The sequence below is a fragment of the Coffea eugenioides genome, chromosome 4, assembly GCF_003713205.1.
Source record: "Coffea eugenioides isolate CCC68of chromosome 4, Ceug_1.0, whole genome shotgun sequence".
Taxonomy (NCBI): Eukaryota; Viridiplantae; Streptophyta; class Magnoliopsida; order Gentianales; family Rubiaceae; genus Coffea; species Coffea eugenioides.
In genome coordinates, this window is record NC_040038.1 from 6,921,293 (window position 1) to 6,939,547 (window position 18,255).

The window sequence follows — 18,255 nt, forward strand, 5'->3', positions numbered from 1 at the left end:
CATACATTTGAATCTTTTAAGTGCAAAATAGTTTAGGTTTGCACTTTTATTTAGAGGATGGTAACTCTAAAATTGTCACAACTATCTTTAATTTTTAATTTGAGAAAAAATAAGGTAGTTTAATGCACACTAAAAATGTCAAAAAAAAATCTTGCCATTACAAATGGCGACAATCCTGCATAAGATGAAAGTCTTCTAAATCATAGCCGGAATACTAAGAAAAGGAAATAAAAGCAGGGATCTTAGGCCTGCCATGACGTACTTTTGCTTGTATTCAACACAGCTTAAAGGATCTTAGACCTGCATAAATCACGGCAATGTATTGTCGTTAATTGTTATCATAGCTTTAAGGTTATTTTCAGCCTGCTTGATTTTCTAATTATCATTTTTTTCTTGTACACCAGTTGGAAAATATACTAATTCAAATGTTAGAGTGCAAATTCATGAACCAATTTGACTCTGTATACATTATAGCACTTGCCCGATTACAGATGTTTACTAGTGTAGTTTCTGGCTACAAATACAGCGCAAAAATAGATAACAGTGTAAAATTCACAATACATCCATCAACCTTTCCCAATCCTCAGAATATGAGGCCCATTTTCTCTCCTTAGTAGTGTATCAGCAACATAACTACCTGCATAAATCCAGCTAATCCATGGGAAAGATTGGGAAAAGCAATTTAAGATGGTCTCTCAGTGGAATGATAGCTCTTGAGTTGTCACCGGTGGTACTCGCGAAATAGGCCGAGCAATTGTGGAGGAATTGGCTGCAATAGGTGCTACGGTCCACACTCGTTCAAGAACAGAAGAAGGGCTGAATGGACTCTCGCAAGAATGGACCTCAAAGAGATTTAAAGTCACTGGTTCGAACTGCGATGTATCTTCAAGAGAGCAAAGGATACAACTAATCGAAAAGGTTGCTTGTATCTTTGATTCCAAGCTAAACATTCTTATGAACAATCTTAGAACTCTTGTAGGCTGTAGCCAAGAAAGTTCTGGATTATACAGCTGATGATTAAGCTGAATATACTTGTAAATAATGTTGGAACATGGAAAGGCAAGCCCACTGTTGAACATGCCGCAGAAGATTACTCTATGTCCACCAATTTTGAATCTGCTTTCCATTTTTCTCAGCTTTCTTATCCTCTTCTTAAAGCATCTGGGAATGGAAATGTCGTGTTCATTTCCTCAGTTGCAGGTCTGTTGAGTGTTGAAAATTTATCTGTTTATGCAGCAACTAAAGCTGCAGTAAATCAACTCATAAAGAATTTGGCTTGTAAATGGGATAAAGACAGTATTGAGGTCAATTGCGTCGAGCCGTCGATCAATTGAACCTCACTAGCGGCACGTCCAATGAGATTGCTAGATGAAGCGACTTAAGAGAGCCAGCGAAAGTTTCATCCATGGTGGCTTTCCTTATGTCTCCCAGCTGCGTCTTACATCACAGGACAGGCTATAGCTGTGGATGAAGGAGTGACTGTTAATGGGTTTCAACCAATTTAAACAATTAATATTGACCATTTAACCTTCTTGTTGAATTAACACAAGAGAAACAGTTTTTTTATTCTTCTGCATTTAAAAGGCAACTTCTTTCTTTTATGTGTTTCTCTGTGTTACTCTCTGCGCTCTCTAAAGTTAAAAGTCTTTGGTACTCAGTCTTTTATAGTAATCTATACCAGCAGCAACAAGAGAAAATTCTCTTCTGCAGTTCCATATTGGGAATTTGGAGATTAGCCCCTATATCTACCAACTTGTCTCTCACATTCTAAAAGTTCTTATGTGTTGTTCTCGTACATTATCTGTAGTAACCTTCTTATTTTCTTAAGAAAAACATTTAGCTTCTTGCTGATTTTAGAGTGTTTTGTATTTGTAGGTTTCTGTGTTTGGTTTACACCTTATTTATACACATTGACTCCCTTGTATTATCAACAAATTTTTCAATTACTTTTTTATCTCGCATACGTCACATCAAAAAAGTATTACAGTAATTTTAAAAAAATATACATCCCAAATAATATCTTGTCCAAACACACTTCTCATGTAAATGGATAACATGCGTGTTTGGATAATGGTTCTCTTGTTAGACAATATGGATAACACCAATGTTTGGATAATATTTCAAGTTATTATTTTGAGTATGGTTTATGGATAATGGTTCTCTTGTACTTTTAGAACATTTCTTTCATTTCTTATTTTTTATTAATTTTTTGAGTATAGAAAGTTCAACTGCGGTCTATTCCACTATCCTTTTTCTTATCCACATAATCATTTCGATAAGACAATTGAAACGGACCCTAAACTCTCAAGTCTTAGTTTTGTTTGGATTAGTGAATCCACAAAACGCTAATCTTCTGTCATATCTTTGGTTTACCTCTTGAAGACGTAAAACAACTAAACAAGACGCACATGCTATATCCACATGGATCCAGACTTAGGACATACCGTATCCACACGTACCCAGATTTAGGACATACTATATCCACATGAACCCAAAAATAGATTAAAAGAAAAGAACCCAAGAGGCATAATAAATCACATGAATTCAAAAGGAGATTTGAAAAAAAAAAAATACTAAACAAATCAATGGGCAAATTTGCTGGAAATACTGGAATGTTTAAAATTACATGCATGTAGAATACAGTAGTAGTACACCAACTGACAAGATGCAAGCCAATTCTTAATATTTTACCATAGAAACCGAACTCATGCCATTCTTAATTTTACCTCTAAATGCTCCTAGATTAAACAATACTTCTTCCTGAACTACAGCATCAATGAGAAGTGGGAATGGTTCAATGATTAGTCCCACTGGACTCCGTTAACAGTCAGTCCTCCATCGACAGCTACAACCTGTCCGGTTATGTAGGAAGCGGCTGGAAGACAAAGGAAAGCTACCAGGGATGAAATTTCTTCTGGCTCTCCAACTCGATTCATTGGAATTCTTGATTTGAATTTCTTCCATTTTTCATTAGAATGAAGAACAGCTTGGCTTAATTGGGTCCTGATGAGCCCAGGGGCAACGGAATTTACGCGAATGTTATCTTTAGCCCATTCACAAGCCAAATTCTTGGTCAGCTGATTTATTGCGCCTTTTGTTGCTGCTTGAACAGACAAACCTTGTATACTTACCAAACCTGTAACAGAGGAAATGAAGACTATGTTCCCGATCCCAGAGGCTTTTAGGAGAGGATAAGCGAGTTGGGAAAAATGGAAACAAGATTCAAGATTTGTAGACATCATCATATCGTATTCTTCAGAGGTAAACTCTTCAGCTGGCTTGTCTTTGCATGTTCCAACGTTATTTACAAGGATATTGAGCTTCCCATTGAATATGGAAGAGACCTTTTCGATGAGCCGAATTCTTTGATCTCTTGAAGATGCATCACAGACTGAACCACTGACTTTGAATCCCATGGAGGACCACTCTTGCAAGCGTTCATTCAGGTCTGCTTCTTTTCTTGCACAAGTGTGGACTGTGGCACCGAGTTGAGCTAGCTCCACCACAGTTGCACGGCCAATTCCATGAGTTCCACCGGTAACTAGAGCTGTTGCTCCTGACAGGGACCATCTTCCACCGGTGGCTAGAGTTGTCGTTCCCGACGAAGACCATCCAGAGCTGTTTTCTCTCACCTTTGACATGGGTGGTTGTAGGCTGACAGTAGGGGTGATGAAACTCGAAGCGTCTCTTTTTTTTTTTTTTTTTGGGTCAGACAATTTAGAGAGAGGTTAAACAAAAATAGTTTCAATCCTCCAGCATAGTTCAACCATGGGACCCAAGTTAGAGATGGTTTTCTGCTTCTTCTTCTTCTTCTTCTTTTCTATTTCCCTAGATATTGACTGGATTCTATATGAGATGGCTGAGGTTTCTTGATTTTTTGTTGATTTGTGTGTTTGTGGTGAGATGTTGGGTATTCATGGCGAAATGATACTTTTGAGCAGCAATTGGTGGTGGGTTTTATTTCCGTGGTTGTTGGCTGGTGCTTGGTGGTAGTTTGGCTCCAGAGATTAGCCGATCCCATTATGAAGCAAGAGAAAAAAAGAATTCATGCAGAAAAAGAAAATGGAAAGTATCTCATAGATACTTTGCAACCTAATTACCAAACAAGTGAAAAGGTGTAGGCAAAACCTATTACCATTGAGGAATTTTGATAGTCATTCCCATTGCCACTGTGGAATTCCAACCAAACGGATGGTTAGTTTTTCTTTTCATTTAATTTTCTTCTTTCAGATTTTACCATTAACCGCGAAGTTATTTTGAACATTCATTTTGATGGAAAAGGACATGAATTCTGTGCAGTCGCTATTGATTGGGAATCAGTAGTCGTATTACACTTCACTCCCAATGTACACCACAAGAAAATAAAAAGAACAAAATTTTCATGACATCAATCATGCATTGGCCCCAGGTCCATCAATTATTTGCCAACTACCTTTTTGTCCTCAATTACATCCCAATCATCCTCTGTTAGGACTTGGGATGGTTATCTTTGGGTTTCTTTTTTTCTTTTGATTGTACGGGAACAACTTTATTTGGAAGAGTGTATCGAAAATGAAAATTGGTTGAAGAATATGTTGTACAAACAAGGCAAAACAATTAAAGCTAGAAAAAGGTTGATTCAGATTATCCTTCCCAACCTTGAGTATTACTTTTGTCATAAAAAGAAAGAAAAATCGTGCTCGATCAATCAGCCCACAACCAGCCATGTCAAAATTGGAAGAAAACACTTCAAGATGGTCTCTGTCAGGAACGGCGGCTCTAGTCACCGGTGGAACTCGCGGAATTGGCCGTGCAATAGTGGAGGAGCTAGCTCAACTAGGCGCCATAGTCCACACTTTTGCAAGAAAAGAAGAGGAGCTGAATGAACGCTTGCGAGAGTGGTCCTCCAAGGGATTCAAAGTCACCGGTTCAGTCTGTGATGCATCTTCAAGAGAGCAAAGAACTCAGCTCATCGAAAAGGTGACTTCCATCTTCAGTGGAAAACTCAACATCCTTGTAAATAACGTTGGAACTAATAAAAGGAAGCCACCTGAAGAGTTTACTGCCGAAGAGTATGATATGGTGATGTCTACAAATCTTGAATCTTGTTTCCATTTTTCCCAACTGGCTTATCCTCTCTTAAAAGCCTCTGGGGTTGGAAGCATCGTCTTCATCTCTTCTATCGCAGGTTTCGTGAGTATACAAAATGCATCTGTCTATGCAGCAACAAAAGGTGGAATGAATCAACTCACCAAGAACTTGGCTTGCGAATGGGCTAAAGATAACATCCGGGTAAATTGCGTCGCGCCTGGGGTTATCAGCACCCCATTAGCCAAACCTGTGCTCAGTTCTGATGAAAAGCTGAAGAAAATAGAATCAAGGACTCCCATGAAGCGAGTTGGGGAACCAGAAGAAGTTTCGCCCCTGGTTGCTTTCCTCTGTCTCCCAGCTGCTTCTTACATAACCGGACAGGTTATAACTGTCGATGGAGGACTTACTGTCAATGGAATCTACTGGGACTAATCATTAAAAAACATTTGATCTTGTTATCGTTGCAATATTTCTGCAAGATATTGGTTTGTATCGTTTCTTGATGCTGGCAATTTTTTTTTTTGTTGATTGTATGCTTTTTTTTTTACTGGCAATGCTTTTTTAATTAATTCCACCTTGTAAATCAGTTTTATTACGCTACTTGTAACGTACATTTTTCTGCGTGAAAATTATCCAAAAAAAATGCTTTTTTTTTTTCTTTTTTTCGGTGCAATAGGAATGTGTGAATTTCTATGGATAGAACGAAAATGCATCTCCAGCTGAGAGACTGTTGTTCGGGCTACCTCAAGCTCAGCTCCAAGAAAAGCTTCAAATTTTGATAACGTTGGGTTGGGCTGAACTTTAGGCCTAAATATTAGTTTCAATTTAAAAGTGGATTGAGTTGGATCAAAATAGGTTGAGCCCAATTAAAGCCCATTGCACTCTCGCCGTGTAAGGTAGAATTGCCTGATTTAATAAATTAATTCTAAACTAGCATTTCGAGTATTATTTTTTTTTTCTTTAATTAGTTGTGAACCTGTGGAAGTATAAATAGTATAAATAAAAAAATCAGCAATATTCTCACACAGTCATTCATGTTAATTTTAAAACATTAACGTATTATAAATGTTTAACTAGCGAATAGATAGAAATTATAACCAAAATTAATTAGAAAAGAATTTGATCAAGTGTTGGTAAAACTCAAATATCGAAATCATACACCAATTCTTTTCAATCAGCCATGTCATCTAGAAGAGAGAAGATGGCTAATGAGACTTCATGCATTCACATATTTTTTTTAAATTTTTTTTGATAAATAAAACTACCTGTGATAATGTGATTGTATTTTTAGCATGAGATCTTGGATCCACTCTCAAGTTAAACCTGTCTACTTTCTCCAATTTTCCTCAAAAAATTTTAAAAAAAAAATGTCAATTAGTTGATAATATTCTCTTGACGAAAGTATACACAAATGTCGAGTTCAAATCAATTTGAGTCACATTACGAAGAATCAGATAAATGCATGCAAGTTATTCTTCGTTCCAATCTCAGACCTAATATCCATACGTATGAAATTTCAGATACTCTTAAATTGCCTGTAACATTGACTGAGATGAAGAAAATGAAAAGATGATTCTATAAGTATTCCCTTCCCGCACTAACTAGCTTTGCCGTATTGCCCGGAAAGCTGATTCAATGATTAGTCCCACTGGACTCCATTAACAGTCAGTCCTCCATCGACAGCTATAACCTGTCCGGTTATGTAGGAAGCAGCTGGGAGACAAAGGAAAGCTACCAGGGATGAAATTTCTTCTGGCTTTCCATCTCGATTCATTGGAATTCTTGATTTGAATTTCTTCCATTTTTCATCAGAATTAAGTACAGCTTCGCTTAATTGGGTCCTAATGACCCCAGGGGCAACGCAATTTACGCGAATGTTATCTTTAGCCCATTCACAAGCCAAATTCTTGGTCAGCTGATTCATTGCGCCTTTTGTTGATGCATAAACAGAAAAACCTTGTACACTTACCAAACCCCCAACAGAAGAAATGAAGACTATGTTCCCGATCCCAGAGGCTTTTAGGAGAGGATAAGCGAGTTGGGAAAAATGGAAACAAGATTCAAGATTTGTAGACATCATCGTATCGTACTCTTCAGAGGTAAACTCTTCAGCTGGCTTCGCTTTGCATGTTCCAACGTTATTTACAAGGATATTGAGCTTCCCATTGAATATGGAAGAGACCTTTTCGATGAGCCGAATTCTTTGATCTCTTGAAGATGCATCACAGACTGAACCACTGACTTTGAATCCCATGGAGGACCACTCTTGCAAGCGTTCATTCAGGTCTGCTTCTTTTCTTGCACAGGTGTGGACTGTGGCACCGAGTTGAGCTAGCTCCACCACAATTGCACGGCCAATTCCTTGAGTTCCACCGGTAACTAAAGCTGTTGCCCCTGACAGGGACCATCTTCCACCGGCGGCTAGAGTTGTCGTTCCCGACAAAGACCATCCAGAGTTGTTTTCTCTCACCTTTGACATGGGTGGTTGTAGGCAGACAGTGGGGGTGATGAATGAAACTGGAAGCGTCTTTTTTTTTTTGGTCAGACAATTTAGAGAGAGGTTAAACAAAAATAGTTTCAATCCTCCAGCATAGTTCAACCATGGGACCCAAGTTAGAGATGGGTGAGGTTTCTTGACTTTTGGTTCATTTCTGTGGTTGTGGTGAGATGTTGGGTTTTCATGGTGAATTGATATTTTTGAGTAGCAATTGGTGGTGACGGCAGTGAGTTTTCAGATTTGTACAAACTTGAAAAAAGAATAGTTTGTCGAATTTCAATTGAAATTTTGCTTTTACTAAAATTGGTGGAGATGATTTGAAGATTTGAGATGATTTCAATTGATATTTCCTGATGTCATAGGCGACGGTTGTTGGCTGGTGCTTGCCTGCTTGGGGGTGGTTTGGCTCTAGAGATCAGCCGATCCTATTATGAAGCAACACACAAAAAAAAAAAAAAGGAAATCCGTTGTAGTAATTAAAAGAACGTCTCGGTTTGAATAGTTATTTTTGGGAGTTTTTTTTTTTTAAATGTACCGTAACAACTTTATTTGGAAGAGTGTATCGAAAATGAAAAATGGTTGAGAATACATTATACAAACAAGGCACAAACAAAGCTAGAAAAAGGTTGATTCAAATTAACGGAATTTGGAATTCTTATTTCGATTTCAAATTCTTTTTTAATATATATATAATTTTTTATATATATGTAATATAACATTTATATTATAATAATAATAATTTTATATTCCCGAAACCGGAATTTACAGAATTCCGAATGGAATTCGGAACGAATTTGAAATCGAATTCAATCAAAAATTCTGATGCCAAAATTTCAAAAAATTTCGAATTACGAATTTCTATTTCGATTCACACCCCTGACCGGTTCAGTCTATGATGCATCTTCAAGAGAGCAAAGAACTCAGCTCATTGAAAAGGTGACTTCCATTTTTAGAAAATAATATCAAGATCTTCAACCATGACTTACAAATCATGAATAAAGACAATTAAGACATACCTTGTGCCCTTGAATATGTTTCTACTTGGAATTATATGGTTTCAAGCCTTGATCTTCCCTCTCCTACTCTCTCTTATATTTGCTGTAGTGATGGGTAAATCTCACAAATTAATTGCGTGGAGAGAGGGATCAAGAACCTATTTATAAATACATAAGTGACCTATCTCATCATTGATCATTAAAAAGACTCATTGGTTCTTCCTACTTGAATGAATCTTACGTACCATTAATCACTTGTTTCAAGGATATATATACATAAGCATAAATGTATATACATTCATTCATGTGAAGTTTCATAAATGTATGGTTAAATTTAATTATCACTTAAGTTAGATTCATGACTTTGATCATTAAATCTTGTGACTTATTAATTAGGTACATGACTTTCGTCATGATGCCTTGATCCTATCCATATGAGTACTTAATTTGTTCTTTCATGCATGTGTATGTGGGATAAGAGTACTTTATTACTTATATATTTAAGTGGTCATATGGGTCACTATAAGTAATTAATCTAACACCATTTTCATTAAAAAAAAAAAAACAATATTCTTGTACATAAAGTTGGGACAACAAAAAGGAAGCCAGCCAAAGAGTTTACTACTGAAGAATATAACATGGTGATGTCTATAAACCTTGAATCTTGTTTCCACTTTTCCCAACTCGCTTATCCTAGCTTAAAAGCCTCTAAGGTCGGAAGCATCGTCTTCGTGTCTTCTGTTGCAGGTTTTGTGAGTATACAAAATATATCTGTCTATGCAGCAACAAAAGGTGCAATGAATCAACTCACCAAGAATTTGGCTTGCGAATGGGCTAAAGATAACGTCCGGATAAACTGTGTTTCGCATTGGGTTTATCTATTGGGATTCAAGTGTAGAATACATAACTATTGAGACATAAAAAACACAATAATTTAATAACAAACAAACCACAATCATGAAAGATAAATAACACACAAGATTTAACGTGATTCACCTCCATCATTAAGGTACATCCACGGAAAGAAAATTCGTTCTTTATTGTGAGAGAAAAAATCCTATACAAAAACACAACTTGAACCCAAGTTCAACTATTGTATATCATCTTTCATCTCTTAAGAACTCGCTCTCTCTCCATGTATAAACTTATATGTCACCCCTTATATGCCACCTTATAGTATGCCAACTCAGACCTATTATAAATTACATTACTTGACCCTGTTTAAAAGAAATCAAACCAATTTCCTAACATTATCGGTACCCTGTTAGCCAAACATGTTCTCAGTTCTAATGAAAAGCTGAAGAAAATAGAACCCATGAAGCGCGTGGGGGAAATAGAAGAAGTTTCATCCCTAGTTGCTTTCCTTTGTCTCCCTGCTGCTTCCTAGATAATCGGACAGGTTGTAACTGTCTATAGAGGAATTACTGTCAATGGAATCCACTGGGACTAAACACTGGACTAATCATTAAAAACCATTTGATCTTGTTATCGTTACATTATTTCTGCAAGATATTGACTTGTATCTAAGGATGTAATCGAGCCAAGTCGAGCTCGAGTATTGCTATACTCGAGCTCGACTTGACTCATATATACCTAGGCTTGAGCTCGACCGAATACAAAAAATCGATACTCGAAGTTTGACTCGAGGAACTCGCTTTAAGTTCGAGATTCGACTCGATAAGGCTCGACCTTTAGTCATACCTTATCAAGTCGAGCCTAATCAAGCTTTTTGACTCGACTCGACCAATTATGTTATTACTTTTTTGCCATTATGAAATTTTATTATAAAGAAGAGTTTATTGTAAATTCCGTAAAACTTATACCCATAATGGTCATTTTATAATTATAATACATATATATTATTTAAATTATAAATATATTATTTAAATACCCCCAACTCGACGAGTAGCTCGACAAGTCTCGAGTCTCAAAATATTGGCTCGAAACTCGACTCGAATGACAATCGAGTAGCTCGAGACTCGGCTCGAACTCGGTCAAATCGAGTTCAAGCCAAGCCGTTAACCGAGCTACTCGCGAGCTACTCGATTATGACTCGGCTCGCGTACATCCCTACTTGTATCTAGCAATGCTTGTTTTTAACTTGATTGTAAAAAAAAAAAAAGCTTTTTTTATTGGCAATGCTTTTTTTCACTGATTCCACATTGTGAATCAATTTTATTGTATTGATTACTAGAGTATTTCTGGCTGTGCCCCAAGGTATTGTGTAAAGAATATTGAAAGATTTTTTTGGCATAACTTATGTCGACAGAAATTGCTTGTCAGTAATGAGCAACGCGGGCGCTTTCTTGTAAAAGCATTGTACGCATATGAAGGTCATATATGAAGAATAGATAGGAATAGGCATCTTTACTATTCAAGAACATTAATGATCAATGCGAGGATTTCAAATCAAAATCATGCCTGTCTACTCATTTGTCTAGACGAAGGTAATAAAAATAAAGTGTAGAAAGAAATGCTTACTCTTTTGTTTCCAATAAATATCAATCTGTTGATTAGTCAACTTGATTATAGTCATATAAAGCATACATTTGATTAATAAGTAAAGCAAATGGAACCTACAATTGAAAAAGTAGGATTAGCAGGAATCGAACTACTAAACTGACACGCAGGAGCTAAAGGGGAATTGCGCATTGACAGAATTGGTTTCCATCTTTAGAAGAGTTAGGCCTTGATATAAGGGAGTAATCCTCTTTCTTTAATTGTTTTTTATTTTTCGGTGTACTTTTGGATGTTTTGTTCATGTTCTTTTTCTTCTTCTTCTTCTTTTTTCTTAAAAAAATCTAGGAGTAACGTTCCTCACTCATGTACGAAATTTTACACCAAAAAAAAAGGAGAAAAAAATCAATCGATGCACTGAAGAACTTAGTCAATCAGTTCATGATAAGCACACCTAGATTAGTACCCTGTCGATACAACTCCCGCATTATGCTTGACTAGATAAGGATGAAAAGAAACTGAACAACAGATGAGATCGTGACACCATTGCTGCCTTTCTTTTGCATGCTAGATTTTGAAGCCTGTCATGTACGAAAATTTGCACCCAAAAACTCAATATGTGGTCTAAACCTGTTAGATATGACGTTAGAGATGGCGTTAGAGATGACATAACTGAACCCAAACCTTCACAGTCCATCCAAAATATGTTTGTCAGCATATCCTAGATTCCTAGCTGCCTACATAACTTTTCCATTGCACAAAAAATCAAATGGTTCCTTGAAGCATCACCCTTCCCATATCAACCATCTATTCTTCCACTACATGACCGGTCAATTACATGGGATTTTCTGCTAACATATGCAACAATGCCGGCTTCTTCTCCATCAATGATACAGATACGTGGATTTCCCTGAACTGTTGTACATGCATGTGGGCTTTGTGGCATGAGAGATGACATTTTTGTCGTAAAAAAAAATTTTTTTTTTTTGCTCTGTTACGTCTAGAAGATTAAGAAAAATGAAAGTAACTTATTAAGCGAAAATTCACAATTTTTGGGATTCATCAACTCATTGAAATGTTTTGATGTGGAATACTTCCTTAAGAGATTTTTTTATCGTTCAATTATTGCTTACTATAACCAGATCAATTCGTTTCAACGACTTTAAGATGCTTTTTTATTTTGTCCCGCAAGGGTTATATCAATTCTTACCAGACAATCTAATCTCATTAGGTTTGTGCATTTTTTGGTGCAAATATCAGGATGTATGGTTCAAAGTTACTGAGCAAACATATTTGATCAAGGAAACCTCATGTTTTTTTAATTTTCCAGCTTTATAGATACTTGGATTTAGAGAAACTACCACAGATTCTGTAATCTTCAATTTGGTGTAATAGTATTCATAGAAGAGATTATGCATCACTCACTGCATTCAAGTCCCAGTTTTCTTTGTCTAGAAAGCAAAAAGCAAAACGAAGTAGAAACAAAATAACGGGAAAGATAGAGAAAGGAGAAACTGTTGACCAAGTGCCGGAAGAGTTGAATTCATACTTTTCTTTGTTTGTCTTGGAACTACACATAGCAGGCGGACAACCCATTTCTTGGCCACTGTTTCTAAAAGCTGTTCAGCTACTTCCCTGCTTCTCTGCTTCTCTTTTTCTACCGAAGAGGAGTAGTCCAACATACAGGAACGTTGAAAAGGAAAGGAGGATTATTTGACCCAATATTCCAAAAATAACCCTGAACAGTTACCTACTGTTTTGAGAAGATGGTATATCTGGTAGGGCAAAATTGTCATTAAATGATAAAAGACGTACAAGCTCCTTAACAGTAGTCAACTTTTCAGTCCAGAAACTCAAATTTGGAGGGCATTGTTGGCAAAAGGATCTCATGTACTTTTAGAACATTTCTTTCATTTTTTTAATTTTTTGAGTGCAGAAAGTTCAACTGTATTCTCTTTCACGATCCTTTTTCTTGTCCACATAATCATTTCGATAGATACAATTGAAACGGACCCTAAACTCAAGAAATTTTATTTGGATTAGTGCAAAACGTTAATCTTCTGCCATATCTTTGGTTTTCTTGTTGAAGACGTAAAATAAACTGTCTATCCACACCTAGGAGAAAGGCAAAAGAAACTGTCTATCCACACATTTAGGACATGCTATGTCCACATGTATTCAAAAAGAGATTGAAAAAAAAAAACAATACGCATAATAAATCAGATGAATTCAAAAAGAGATTTGAAAAAAAAAAAAACCAATACAAAATAATTCAATAGGCAAATTAGCTGGAGATACTGGAATATTTGAAATTGCATGCATGTAGAATATAGCAGTAGTACACACTATACAGTGCTGAGTACACCAACCGACGATATGCAAGCCAATTATTAATATATATTTTACCATAGAAACCATTATTACCTCAAAATGCTTCTAGATTAAACAATACTTCTTCCTGAATAGCATCAATAAGAAGAAAGAATGGTTCAACGATTAGTCCCACTGGACTCCATTAACAGTCAGGCCTCCATCGACAGCTATAACCTGTCCGGTTACGTAGGAAGCAGCTGGGAGACAAACGAAAGCTACCAGGGATGAAATTTCTTCTGGCTCTCCAACTCGATTCATTGGAATTCTTGATTTGAATTTCTTCCATTTTTCATCAGAATTGAGTACAGCTTGGCTTAATTGGGTCCTAATGACCCCAGGGGCAACGCAATTTACGCGAATGTTATCTTTAGCCCATTCACAAGCCAAATTCTTGGTCAGTTGATTCATTGCGCCCTTTGCTGCTGCATAAACAGATAAACCTTGTATACTTACCAAACCTGCAACAGAGGAAATGAAGACTATGTTTCCGATCCCAGAGGCCTTTAGGAGAGGATAAGCGAGTTGGGAAAAATGGAAACAAGATTCAAGATTTGTAGACATCATCATATCGTATTCTTCAGAGGTAAATTTTTCAGATGGCTTCCCTTTGCTTGTTCCAACGTTATTTACAAGGATGTTGAGTTTTCCACCGAAGATGGAAGTCACCTTTTCGATGAGCTGGGTTCTTTGCTCTCTTGAAGATGCATCACAGACTGAACCACTGACTTTGAATCCCATGGAGGACCACTCTTGCAAGCGTTCATTCAGGTCTGCTTCTTTTCTTGCACAAGTGTGGACTGTGGCACCGAGTTGGGCTAGCTCCACCACAATTGCACGGCCAATTCCATGAGTTCCACCGGTAACTAGAGCAGTTGCTCCCGACAGGGACCATCTTCCACCAGTGGCTAGAGTTGTCGTTCCCGACAAAGACCATCCAGAGTTGTTTTCTCCCACCGTTGACATGGGTGGTTGTAGGCTGACAGTGGTGGAGATGAAACTAGGAGCGTCTCTTGCTTTCTTTTTTTTTTGGAGGGGGAGGGGTGTGGAGGAGGGTGTTAGCATAACATCTCAAATAAAATTGATCAGAGAATTTAGAGAGGGGTTAAACAAAAATAATTTCAATCCTCCAGCATAGGTCAAATATGGGACCCAAGTTAGAGATGGTTGCGTTTTCTTCTTCTTTTTTACTTCGCTAGTTATTGACTGGATTCTATATGATATTGCTGAGGTTTCTTGATTTTTGGTTCATATCTGTCGCTGTGAGATGTTGCGTATTCATTCATGGTGAATTGATATTTTTGAGGAGCAATGGCGGTGACGGTAGCGGGTTTTCAGATTTGTACAAACTTGAATTTCAATTGAAATTTTGCTTTTACTAAAATTGGTGGAGATGATTTGAAGCATTTGAGATACACTTCTGAAGTCACTTTTCGGGACTGCCGTGTTTCCTAATGTTACAGGCTATGGTTGTTGGCCGGTTCTTGGAGGCGGTTTGGCTCTAGAGATCAGCCGATCCTATCATGAAGCAAGGAAAAAAAATTGATAAAGAAAAAAAAGGAAATCCATTATAGTAATAAAAAGAAAATGAAAAATATCTCATAGATTCCTATTGCAACCTAATTACCCAATAAGTGAAAGGCAGTAGCCCAAAACCTATTACCATCGAGGAACTTTTGATACTCGTTGCCATTGTTGAATTCCAACCAAACGGATGGTTAGTTTTTCTTTTCATTTAATTTTCTTCTTTCAGATTTTACCATTGACTGAGAAGTTATTTTGATCGAAAATGACATGAATTCTGTGGAGTCGCTTGATTAGCTATCAGTAGTCGTATTAGACTTTAATTCTAATGTACACTACAAGAAAATAAAAAGAACCAAATTTTCTTGACAACAATCGTGCATTGGCCCCAGGTCCATCAATTATTTGCCAACAACTCTTTTGTCCACAATTGAACATCTCGGTTTGAATAGTTATTTCTGAGAGTTTTTTTTTTTTTTTAAAATTGTACCGTAATAACTTTATTTGGAAGAGTGTATCGAAAATGAAAAATGCTTGAGAGTACGTTATACAAACAAGGCCCGCAACCGCCCATGTCAAAATTGGAAAAAAGCCATTTCAAGATGGTCCCTGTCAGGAACAACAGCTCTAGTCACCGGTGGAACTCGCGGTATTTGCCGTGCAATAGTGGAGGAGCTAGCTCAACTAGGCGCCACAGTCCACACTTTTGCGAGAAAAGAAGCAGACCTGATGAACGCTTGAATGAATTCGACATATGCATGCGATATCGGACGTGGAGATAACAAAGAAACCGCAAGTTATTCTTCGTTCCAGTCTCGCACCTAATTTCCATACATATGAAATTTCAGATGCTCTTAAATTGCCTGCAATATTGACTGAGGTGAAGAAAAAGAAAAGATGGTTCTATAAGTATTCCCTTCCCGCACTAACTAGCTTTGCCGTATTGCCCGGAAACTTGGGATGCAGGTTACTTGCAGCATGGAAGCGCCAAATGGAACGGAACACAAATAACAGCAGCCGTATGTGTATACGGGAAGTTGGGAACCATAAATCGCCACTAGTCTACCAACTTTACTTCATGCCAAATTGTTCTTTCGATTGAATTGAACCTGGACTTAATTTTTGGTGAGTGGAGAAGTCTAACATCTTTATCTGAAGGGTTCTGCAAACCCCATGGGGATTTGTGTGGTTTAACATTTGAGTTTGGAACGCTACTTCGTCTGAAAATGGTATGAATTTGTACGGCCAGCCGTTATTCTTTTCTTTCTTCTTTTCAAGCCATACAATTCCTCAGACAAGCCTAATGTTAATATACAACCAACTAAAATTTGTAAATTTTATCACTGGTGAATTGGTAGTAGTTTTGATTCAGTATTGCATATCAAACCTAAAAGGTAAATAAAGGCCTCCTTTTTATTTTTAGTTGTACATCAATTACAAAATTATTAGGACATCTCATGTATTCTTGAAAGATACTTTTTAACATATATGATTGAAAGGTCAATGAGAAAAAATGACTCTCTTGAGCATCTATGAGTTATGACATTTAATAATTTAAATTACATAAAAATTAGTTTTTTTTTATAAAACATAGGTCAATATTTAGTAATCATCTCGTTGGAAATCGTCCAGCATGATTTACTTGACAAAGTAATATGCACTAATGGCAAAAAATACATTGAACATGTCACAGATATATTTGATCTGAAAAATCATAAGATTTAACAGAGTTACAAAATATAAAAGATTACTCTGTGAATCTACAATCATCAAATCTGACCAATTGAATGAACTGCTTCATAGATATCTGTGTATGTCTATTCTCTCAGATCTGCTATTCAACAGGTTCAAACTCAAACTGATGTTGAGATCTGACGAGAAGACCCAAGAAATTTTAGATCTAACATATAAATTTAAAGAAATTCTTAAACCTGAGAAAATAAATAAATAAATAAAAACTAAACAAAACTCTCATCAGGATAATTTAGAAGAGAAGAAAACTCTCACTAGAATAGTCTAGCCTGAGAGAGAAGAAAATTCTCACTAGAATACCTTAGAAGAGACTTTATTAAATAAAAATAAGAACAAAGAAATAGGAAGATAGAACAAAAGAAGAGAAAGGGAGACCTTGGTCCTATGGAGGAAGAAGAGTGGAGAGAAGATTGAGCGTAGAGAGGGGGGAGACTGGAGAGAGAAAGTTTAGGGTTGAGTAATTTAGTTTATAACATCAAAATTAGTTTATAACATCGTATATGTATTGCGATTATCAATTCACTAGATACAATATGTTTAGGATGCAATTGTTTGTGATAACACTTGATTTTATTTTTATCATTCACCCGTTTGTACTAGTTTCCTTTTTCCTTTTTCACTGGAATATTTTCTTCCCAATTACTACAATTATAATTTTTTTTGTTGGCCAACACCTAGTACAAAATTTAATTACTCTTAAAAACTCTCATAGATTGATAATTGCATGGTTCATATTGGCAAAATTTTTCATTTTAAATAATATTTTAGACAACCGAGGTAGGATGGCATACATTCCGTAATATAAAAAAACTTCAAAGTTCTAGATTACCTTAAATGGAATTTCTCACTTATAAAAGGACCTTTTTTTTATTTTAATCATGGCAAATGGGAAGCATTATCAAGAAAAAATCATAATGAGAGTAAATTATGGAAGTGCATTAAATGGGTAATATTTTTCGAAAAGAAAATTACTCTGGCCAAAAACTCGAGGGAGTCAGACTAAAACCTTCATGGTGACCCCATCAATGTACTACAAGCAAAGCTTAGTTTTGGGGAAAATAATAAATTTAGTTACCACAGAGAAAGAGGATCTTGAAAACTTCAGCCTTCACTTTGGCACATTAAAGATACCGAATTATTGTTGAGATGATAATTTGTCCCAAGTAATTATTCGTTATCGTGTGATGCGATGAAGCTGCAGGATATGTGTGTGTTTCTCATAATGCTCTCTAGTTATGATTATTTGTAGTACTTCAAGCTTTTTTTTTTTTTACGAAATTTTGGAGATAAATTCCTGATAGCCTTTATTTCTTGAAATCCTTATTAAATTGTGAAACTGATCGGTTACAAAACTTACAAAACACCAAAAAGTGATTACAAAACACCAAAAAGTGATTTCGTCCTCTCTTGATCCTTTTTAAGTAGTTTGTTACTGCGATTTGTCATTATTAATGTTACCACCAAAAGGTATGTAACGCAGGTTTGCAGCTCCCAACTCCTTTATAATCCTTGGCAAGATCTAGTCCACTACCAGTTTACCGAGCTCCATTCTATCAAGTGCCTGAGTTATCTAAACAAACTACTTCATCC

At 36.4% G+C, this 18,255-nt stretch overlaps 4 protein-coding genes across 4 annotated transcripts; 2 read left to right on the top strand and 2 right to left on the bottom strand.

Annotated features, from left to right (window-relative positions):
• Window positions 1-1,013: 1,013 nt before the first annotated feature.
• On the top strand, window positions 1,014-1,505 carry LOC113768899 (tropinone reductase homolog At2g29330-like). The gene is made up of 2 exons (XM_027313404.1): window positions 1,014-1,296; window positions 1,450-1,505. Exons 1-2 carry the CDS (start codon window positions 1,014-1,016, stop codon window positions 1,503-1,505), a joined length of 339 nt encoding a protein of 112 aa, XP_027169205.1.
• Window positions 1,506-2,571: 1,066 nt separating this feature from the next.
• Window positions 2,572-4,015, bottom strand: LOC113767372 (tropinone reductase homolog At5g06060-like). Its single transcript, XM_027311439.1, has one exon. It carries the CDS (start codon window positions 3,639-3,641, stop codon window positions 2,802-2,804), a length of 840 nt encoding a protein of 279 aa, XP_027167240.1. The 5' UTR covers window positions 3,642-4,015; the 3' UTR covers window positions 2,572-2,801.
• A 448-nt stretch (window positions 4,016-4,463) lies between these two features.
• Window positions 4,464-5,573, top strand: LOC113767374 (tropinone reductase homolog At5g06060-like). The gene has a single exon (XM_027311441.1). The coding sequence runs from the start codon at window positions 4,705-4,707 to the stop codon at window positions 5,500-5,502; it is 798 nt and encodes a 265-aa protein (XP_027167242.1). The 5' UTR covers window positions 4,464-4,704; the 3' UTR covers window positions 5,503-5,573.
• Window positions 5,574-6,484: 911 nt separating this feature from the next.
• On the bottom strand, window positions 6,485-14,429 carry LOC113767375 (tropinone reductase homolog At2g29340-like). Its single transcript, XM_027311442.1, has 2 exons — window positions 13,526-14,429; window positions 6,485-7,478 (listed from the first exon to the last, which is right to left on the bottom strand). Exons 1-2 carry the CDS (start codon window positions 14,353-14,355, stop codon window positions 6,710-6,712), a joined length of 1,599 nt encoding a protein of 532 aa, XP_027167243.1. The 5' UTR covers window positions 14,356-14,429; the 3' UTR covers window positions 6,485-6,709.
• Window positions 14,430-18,255: the final 3,826 nt, after the last annotated feature.